Raw genomic sequence first — 9,761 nt, 5'->3', positions numbered from 1 at the left:
TTTGGATCCATTGACAGCCCTAATATTCTCGTATGAAATTCCAATAATGTCCTTCACTTACTGCTAATTAAAAGAAGAGTTGCAATAAACTAATGTGCCAAAACTGACGCAGTTGACATGGCAGTCCACAGAATCATAGATCGTTTTCTTCGGGATACACAAGGAAAAAGATGTGGTTCTATGCAGCACATAGACGTCAACTACATCATCACCACGTCAGTTTTAGCGAGACAGTTTAAGTAATGATTTTTAATCATCTTTTTAAAACAACAATCCAAATATAAAATAATAAAAATATCGAAAATAATAATATTATCATGAGATGATGGCACATGGACTATTTTTTACGAAATGGCATGAGGCCTCGTAGTCAAGTGAATCGGGTGATATATTGCTTTTATGAATGATCATCCGGCCTAAAACACATCCATCATCCTATGGAAAAGTCGATGAGACGAAAAACAAAATGGTCTCACAGGCACAGATTGTGATAAAGAGACTTTGATCTACACAATAAAGATGATTAAAATGATTTGTACATCGTGGAAAAAGATGAAATATTCAAATTAAGAGGTTATAACAAAGTGAAAGGAAGCCCAAAAGAATGTGGATGAAGATAGTGGAAGTAGACATGAACACAGTTTTGATAACAGAAGAGACGGCTCCGAATATAGTTGTATGAAGGAACAAGATTGGTTTAACAGACCCCAAATCTTTGAGATAAGGCTTGATCATAATGATGAATGAGACTGAGAGATATGTTTCATAACAAAAACGTTGAAAATTCATTCAATCAGGGTACACATAAGATTATACTCTAATCATAATATTCTATCCTAATGTACCGGGTGTGTGCACACGTGCCAATTCATGTCAACCTGGAATTTACACGTGCACAGTTATGACACAAAAATTATAATACAACATATGATAATACGTGAGCACTTAAGTGACTCGGGAAGTCTGACATAAGGCATACAGACAATTGATAGATGAACCCTACTTGTGAAGACATCCTCAAATCCATGGAAAGAATGTAACTGTCTCCCAGTGAGGAGAGGGAACAAATGAGAACTCTTACTTGGAAGCTTTCTTATTCTGACAATTGAGCCTTGAACACCTTTGGGTAGATGAAGCCTTTATATTCTGTCTGATCGAGGTTCTTATTATCCTAGCCCAAAAGGTGAGGATATAAGTCTTTCATACGCTCCCTCAAGCTGAAGCATAGTATCTGAAGACCATTTTTGAGGGACAAATCTTTCAAACTAGTCGTCATTACAGGCCCACATATAAAGAGGACCACATTCACCAGTCTCCAAGAAAAGAGTCTTTCCCCACTTCAATTCAGTACAATTCGAAGAGTCTCCTTTCAATACTAGAGGTCCCAGGAAAGCAGCCATGATGGGTGACAACACATGTCAAACAGCTCTAGTAGGTATCCTAGAAATTTCATGCCACTAGACAATGAAGAAAATGACGATTAATAAGTTTTTCCTTGTTGCAACATATACCACAGCTAACATCTTGAGATGGGTACTACTATGAAAATTAGGATGATGCAGAGATAAGGAAAATTACTTATATATATAGATCAATCATACCATTTTAAGCTAAACACACTAAACTTAGAAAAATGATCTTTGTTTTCACGAAGAAACTCGTTATCCTACCATTTGGAGTGGTATGCTGTACAACCATGAGTGCATGCTAGATGTGGCATTTTTAATGGGTTTTTTTTCTTTCTTTCTTGGGATGCACATAGTGAAGACAGGTTTCCAAACAAAGGTCTCTGGTATCAACAATATAATGCCTTATCTCAAAGATTTGGAGTCTCCGACACCCACAAGTTCATGTTGTTATGTATGATCTATGAGACTAACTCCTAGATATTTCCATTTGTGTCAGCATATAAATACCGAGGATCAACATGATATGGTGTACCCATACTACTAAAGGACACTTCATGAATGCTCCTAGGATAAATAATGCTGTTTGCTATTATTCACGAATACCCGTATACATATCTTGTATCTTAGAAGAGGGAATGGATTCTATCCATAGATAGTGGAGAGAAAAGTTTCAACGGGCAGAGTTTTCCTTCACCTGGCAGCCCAGACGCTATCCATGTATTTGTGCCTTTCATTGGTTTAATAAAAGCTTCAACAATGCATCGATAACACATAAACATGCATGATATTAAAGTCAACTAGCATACACAGCTCAACAAGGTCTATTGGGCTAGTTACATGATGGGCATATAATGACAGTCAGATGCATTTCCATTGAAATCATTAAGGAGGCCACAGAGGAGAAAGATTTAATCAGAAAACAACTATAATTACAAGAAAAAAGTATAACATATCAAATATTTGTAATTAACTTACATCGGGACCAAAGCTCGTGTAGATTCCAATCACATTTCAACTCTAACCCAAAATCCCAAGAAGCAAATCAAGTTATCTTTCCCAACCAATACTAAGCAAATCTGGAGGAAGTGAAGCTGGATCAAGCTCCCAACAATCTTTTGGAAGATTTGAGGTCTCCAAGTCCGACACCTTCTTTGCTGGAATCTGATGAGAAAACAACCGAACATCATCTTTCTCAAGCCATCTAATTGCATGACACCCAATCTCTCGTCTCTTAAAGATCGTCTTGAACCCTTCAACCTTCTCAAGGTACGCCATGCTTAACCCATGCATCTCACTGTAACTTGTAAGAAATACAACTATATCATAACATCTCTTATTCCTAAATGACGGGTTCCCCTCTTCTCCACCCAATTCTCCCCTTTCGCTATAAAGCGCCCAAATCGAACCCTTTTTGGGATAAATCATATAAACCTCTCGAGCCACTCTTTCACAATCTGCGAGATGAGAAAAGATATTCACCGAATCAATGGAAGTCCTCCTAGTGACCTTAAATCGGCCACATGAAATGTGAAACCCTGATTTCTCCCAACATATTAACGTCTCGTCCCCATTGTTCTGTAGATCCAACCAGCTCATCTTCACCTCAAACGGATTCACTGAGACAACTTCATCAATCAAACCATAATGCCGAGGCATACCATCATCGTCATCGTAAACAGCCCAAATTTGACATCTTTTAAAACTACGCTCTGTCCTATCCTTATCAAAATCATAGAAATCCGAATCCACAACTGCCATAATTTCCTGATCACTAATCTTCTTCGAAGCCACTGCCACATGTTTCTCCTTCTCCTTCTCCTTCACTTTCTTATTTTTCTCCTCCATATGTTTCTCCTTCACCTTCTCCACCTTTTCTTTCATCTTCATCTTTTCTTGTTGGGCTTTTCGCTTTGCTTCCAATTGAATCTCCGCCAATGTCAATTCATTCCTACTTTTTGTTTCGACTTTCCTCGATTGAGATCTCAATCTCAAACTCGATCTCGACCTCTCCCTCTCCCTCTCAGGCGAATCCCTAACACTAATTTTCCGCTTTATACTTCCAATTACTGATTCTTTCTCCTTTATCTCATCCGACGAATCACTAAAGCTAACCCTAACCCTAGTCCTACCTCGAGTTCTCATCTTACCTCCATCATCCGATTCTTCGTTAGCTGGTACTTCTACAGCTAAAAAACTCTTCTTACAACTAGGGCACCTAAGATTATGCCCTAAATACTGCTTTTCGAATTGGTGAAACAATCGACAAGTTGAGCACGCAGTCCAGAACGTCTCGATCGCGATCGCTGAAGCCGTAGCTTGCGATTGCAATGCGATTCGGAGCTTAAGATCATACTCTTTTCTCCGAATCTTATCAGATAGAACTCGAAATGCTTCTCCAACACGTTTGAATGCTTCTTCAGAACCTAAACAACTGTTCTTGTCTGGATGTAAAATTAGGGCAAGTTTCTTGTACTGTTTTTTAATGGAGTTTATGTGAGAGAAAGGTTCAACTTGGAGGATTTCGTACCAGTCGGGAGGACCACCGTTGGATGAAGATTTGGAGGATACGTGGAGGATTTTGAATGCGGTGATCATGTCTGAGATTCCCTCGAGATCTGGACAAAGGCGTTGTGCTCTCTTGGCGTATTTTAGCGCGGATTTCAGTTTGGAGAGTTTGAATTTCTCCTCTGCTATGGTTTTCAGACTTAGGGCTTCTTCTTCTCCTCCTCTTCTTCCTTCCTTTTCCGCCATTTTTACCAGAGAGAGAGAAGCTGAAGCTGTGAATAGCTGAAAAGGGGAAGAAGATGGAAAGAGTGGTTTTAAGAAGCGGTGATTGGAATCGGATCGTGCTGCCCGAGTCACGTTTATCTCGGTCGAAATTTCTGACTCGGGTGAGTTGTCGGACCAACTCGTTCGATAGATTTTAGTTATTAGGGTAAATTACACTTTGACCCCCCTTTAATTTAGCATAATTCCATTTTGACCCCTAATATTTTAATAATTGCACTTACCTTCCTTTTCACTAATGGAGTTACCATTCAAATGTTATTTTACTATTATACCCTTTTATTTTATATTATTTTTATTAAAAAAATAAATTTAAAAATAATAATTAAAATGCCTCATCCAAGCATTCATTTAACTCATTATACCCTTTTATAAAAAAGAATAACATTTTTAAAAGGGTAAAATGGTATTTATAAAAAGAATTTAATTGTTAGGTTGACAACAATTTGATGAAGGAGGTAAGTGATCCCCTTATGCTCTGTTTAGAAAAGTTATATGTAAGGTTACTGATACTGAATTAAGTTGCTGAAACTGAGAGAAAATTGTTATTGTTGTTACTGAAGTAACTTGCTTAATTGAATATATTATTTGATAACATGCTGTCTAATTGTGTTGTTAAGCTGTTAAATTGTTTGGTAACCTACTGCTTAGAAATTATTGGATGAAATTAAAGATAATATTAAAAAAAAGATATTATTTATCTGATATAAGTACTAATATGTTAACAATAAGTATAAACATAGGATTTAATATTTAAAAAAAAAATGTTCATATAAAATTTTAAACCTAAAATAAATGAATCTAAGGAAAAAAAAAATGAAAATTTCTATTGACACCCCAACTTTTACTTATTTTCAACCATTAATCTATTTTCTTTATTTATTACCAAAGTTTGCCTCTAACTACAATCTCAACAGAATAAAATATTATAGTATTCATTCAAACAATTTCAATAGTTTTTTACAATTGAAAAAAAAAGGTTCATATAAAATCTTAAGCCTAAATAAATGAATCTAAGGAAAAAAATGAGAGTTTCGATTGGCACCCCAACTTTTACTTATTCTCAACCATTCACCTATTTTCCTTATTTATTACTAAAGTTTGTCTCTAATTACAATTTCAATAAAATAAAAATATTATAGCAATCATTCAAACAATTTCAATAGTTTTTTACAATTAAAAAAAAAAGTTCATATAAAATCTTAAACCTAAACAAATGAATTTAAGAAAAAAAAAATGAGAGTTTCGATTGGCACCCCAAATTTTACTTATTCTCAGCCATTCACATATTTTCTTTATTTATTACTAAGGTTTGCCTCTAATTACAATTTCAACTAAATAAAATATTATAGCAATCATTCAAACAATTTCAATAGTTTTTTACAATTAAAAAAAAAGATTCATATAAAATCTTAAACCTAGAATAAAAGAATCTAAAAATAAATAAATTAATTAAGATAATAAAAACACGAGTCTTGTTAACGTGTGATGTTAGTAAAAGTTGTCGAGGCTGTAGAGTCTCTTTAAAAATAAAATTATTATTAGTCTTAAATGTGCTTTGATAATGTTCATTAAACAAATGGTTGAGATGGATGAATAGTCCCAAGGATTTTCAAAAAATTGTAGATCTAAACTAATTCATAAAAAATAAGAATTCATCTTTGGAAAATTTTAATCTCTGCACTTATCTCAACCACCCTTTAATGGAGATCTTAGGCCTGACAATGAATCAAATTTTTTTTTAATACCCAATTTGATCCGATAAATATCAAAATCATCGTGTTAGATCCTTCTCAATCCAACGGTTTTGATGTCAAGTGAAAAAAATCCATCAATCAAACATTTACTAATTGCACACCAATTCATATATAAATCACTAAAGAATTGCTACAGTTGGTGTAGCGTTAACAAAAGTTGGTGTCTTAATAGTAACTCTCTTTTTTACTTTGTTTCTAACCACATGGTTTTGTGGCTATTGTTGTGGTGTACAATGGAGTCCAGTCTCCTCTTCCAACTTCAAATTCTCTAAAACAAAAAGCCCCCAAAACCTGTCCTCCACCATGTTTGATCTCCATCACCGCCACCACCAATATCGACCAAATCGTCTTTAACCATGTAGCTGTGGCTGTGGCTGTGGCGTACAAATACAATTGAGTCCAGTCTCCTCTTCCAACTTCAAATTCTCTAAAACAAAAAGCCCCCAAAACCAGTCCTCCACCATGTTTGATCTCCTTCACCATCACCACCAACATCGATCAAACCGTCTCTAACCATATGGTTGTGGCTGTGGCTATGGCTGTGGCGTACAATGGAGTCCAGTCTCCTCTTCCAACTTCAAATTCTCTAAAACAAAAAAGCCCCCAAAACCAGTCCTCCACCATGTTTGATCTCTTTCACCATCACCACCAACATCGATCAAACCGTCTCTAACCATATGGTTGTGGCTGTGGCTGTGGCGTACAATGGAGTCCAGTCTCCTCTTCCAACTTCAAATTCTCTAAAACAAAAAAGCTCCCAAAACCAGTCCTCCACCATGTTTGATCTCCATCACCGTCACCACTAACATGGATCAAACCGTCTCTAACCATATGACTGTGGCTGTGGTGTACAATGGAGTCCAGTCTCCTCTTCCAACTTCAAATTTTCTAAAACAAAAAGCCCCCAAAACCAGTCCTCCACCATGTTTGATCTCCATCACCGCCACCACCAACATTGGCCAAACCGTCTCTAAGAGAGAGAGAGAGAGAAAGATAGATGGTTTTTTTTTTTTTTACAAAACCGTGTGATTTGCGGAGCCTCGTTGAAGTATTAATAGTCGAGACAATCGATTGCTTTTTCTAATTGAATCGGCAACTAAAAAGAGTTTTATTCGACCTCAAACACTAAAGTTTGAAAAACGGACTGAGTTCGACATGATTTTAGCCGTGGGAAAGCTTTTCCAAACAGACTGTTAGATAATTATAAGGTAGATAAGTGTAATTATCAAAACATTAAGAGGTCAAAATGAAATTATAACAAATTATAATTTACCCTTAAAATTAATATTTGATCGATGCTATTGGATCTTGGAATACTCATTAATAATGACAATTATAATGGATATGTCACTTACATGCCTTTGAATCGAAATGCGAGAGAAAGCAAGATACAACGCACATGCATTAAAAGGGTTTATTTGTAATTTGAAATGTTGATTGAAGGGTAAAAAAGATAAATTTATAATTTTGAGAACTAAACAAGCTGATGTTGTAATTTTTCTTGGATTTTTATATCTTAAAAAACATCTATAGTTTTGACACACATCCACGTTAGAAATGTCTCTCCCAATGTACATTTTAATGTTACTTCAACATTATCCTATATTAAATTTAAGAATACTGCTGAAGTGACTTCAAGATTGTACCTTATATCAAACATCATGATGTAAAAGTGTGTAGAAATCATAAATGCTTTCAGCGAGATACAAGTCAAAAAGTATTCATGGTTCATACACACTTCTACGTTAGGGTGTGTGATATGAAGTACAACATTGAGTCACTCCTGTACGACTCCAAATTTAAATATAAAAGTGAAGGCATTTATGACTATTCAAATTTTGGTGTTGAATGACTTATAGTTCGCCTTCTCTCATTATAATATCAAATATATGGATCACCAAACCACTAAAGACCTCAGTCCTTTACATGGTTCATCAATCCATGCAACATTTTTCTCATGTATATATTATTTAAATACAAGATAATAAGAGCTTTTCAGGAGATTGTTTTTTTTAATATTAAGAAAATGAGGTTGTAGAGGTTGCCAATGTCTTTATGATCGAGTGTGCACACGACTTTAAAAACTTGATACATATATATATTTCCATCATCGGTCTTCCCATTTAAACTTTAATAGTTTGTCGGCCATCCATCTTCGCAAGCTGGCTTTTGGCTAGGCAAATAATATATATTTTTTCTTTTCTTAGATTTTTGAAATTCTTTAAAACCCATGGATGGTCCATAGGGGGTTCACATTTAAGAGGGGTACACATCATCCCCTTGGATGCCATGTCAATGTTTGGTACCACATTAGGTCTTTGATTACATGGCATCCAAAGGGCGGGTCCACCCGAGAAAGAGGGGGGGGGGGTGTTCAAGTATGTGATATGGAACAAATGATTCCTAATTGTGAAGGACACTTAAAAGGATCCACCTAAAGAGGATTGGGAGAAGAGGAGTCAAGTATGTGGTGTGGGAGCCAATAATTGAGGGGAAACCAAATCAATCAATAACTCCTTGTCCGTATGAGACAAAGACACTTTTTCTCTCATAAGAAAATTGAAACCAAACTTAGAGGAACAACTCAAAGATACCATGTTAGGACCTTGTCTAGTTTTTGCCAAGTAGACCTCTCAACAAGAGTATGAAACATAAGATACGAGGATGTTGAGTCCTAATTGGAAAGGTCAACTTTTATAGTATCTCAATGTATATATAGTCGCATTGGACACATAATAGGGGATCAAGCCTTGAGAGAAGTAAGGTAAAGAAGAATAAGACCAAAGTAACTCTAATCTATTTTAGTGCCACAATTGCTTAACAAATGAGGATCTCAATCTAGGTTCTATATGTTTATATTTTTATTTTTTGGGAATCATGGTTTTAAAACTCGTTTTGATGCCTCATCTCATTCGTGAACGAGATCGAGTCGTCTCAGACAAGATATTCGATACATTTGAGATGTTTCGTTCAACAATATAAAAATGAATGTGGGTTTTAAATTTCTACTGATACATTGTCTTGTTTATCCGTCTCGTTGCTGGGCGATACCAAGATGCCTTGGGTGATACGTCTTGGTCTCGAATGAGTTTTGAAACCATGTTGAGAACTGAGGTGTCCAACTTTTTAAAGCATTGACTAATCCTTAGGGCACATGTAATCCCTTCCCTCACACATACCAAGTAATTTATAGAATAAATCCTTGGGGGTGGCTCCTAAGGAGAGATTTGACCTCAAGACCTCCACTTCTTGAGGTGTGGTCTTACTCTTGCTTAAGCACCCCCAAATATTATAGTACAATCATGAAAATACACCCCCCTAAAAAAAAAGAAAGAAAAAAAAGAAGAAGAAGAAGAAGAGAGAGAGATCTGTTGTTAGCACCCTAACTTCTACTTATTACACTCAAATTTCTAAAATTATTTATCACACTCCAATTAAAGATTACAACACACTATTCAAACTTTACAAAGGTTTGGCTCAAATTATTGTCTTGACAGTACAACACTTGTTCAAACAATTTCGGTAATTGTTTACAATTATTATTAGGCTCATGTAAATTCCTAAACTCAAAAAATAGAAATCTAGTGAATTTTTGTGTGTGGAGAAAACTTCTATTGGCACCCAACTTTTACTCACTATCAACCAATTATTTATTTTAATTGGGATGTAATAACTAATAGTTAGGGTGCCAATAGCAGCTCTAAAAAATATATATATACCCAAAGTGGAAACAAGGGAGGACGAACTCCTCACCGAAAAGCTGTAATAATACAGTATATTATCCGTATAAATTTATATATGTATACTT

The 9,761-nt window shown here is 35.5% G+C and overlaps 1 protein-coding gene across 2 annotated transcripts; it reads right to left on the bottom strand.

Annotated features, from left to right (window-relative positions):
* Nucleotides 1-4,197, bottom strand: LOC147391631 (DNAJ heat shock N-terminal domain-containing protein). Of its 2 annotated transcripts, none has more exons than XM_086457806.1 (2): nucleotides 2,385-4,197; nucleotides 1-1,440 (listed from the first exon to the last, which is right to left on the bottom strand). In XM_086457806.1, exon 1 carries the CDS (start codon nucleotides 4,158-4,160, stop codon nucleotides 2,457-2,459), a length of 1,704 nt encoding a protein of 567 aa, XP_086313932.1. In that variant the 5' UTR covers nucleotides 4,161-4,197; the 3' UTR covers nucleotides 1-1,440; nucleotides 2,385-2,456. The 2 variants fall into 2 exon arrangements, with proteins under 2 accessions (XP_086313932.1, XP_086313931.1); XM_086457805.1 differs by having other exon boundaries at nucleotides 2-1,457.
* Nucleotides 4,198-9,761: the final 5,564 nt, after the last annotated feature.

Source organism: Akebia trifoliata, chromosome 11 (assembly GCF_017979445.1).
Source record: "Akebia trifoliata isolate Shusen 1 chromosome 11, ASM1797944v1, whole genome shotgun sequence".
Lineage (NCBI taxonomy): Eukaryota > Viridiplantae > Streptophyta > Magnoliopsida > Ranunculales > Lardizabalaceae > Akebia > Akebia trifoliata.
Note: the sequence above shows the minus strand (reverse complement) of the source record. Positions and strands in the feature narration are given on the sequence as shown.

Bases quoted from the DNA above. Each gene is read 5' to 3' on its own strand.
- LOC147391631 (XM_086457806.1), bottom strand. From the start codon at position 4,160: ATGGCGGAAAAGGAAGGAAGAAGAGGAGGAGAAGAAGAAGCCCTAAGT.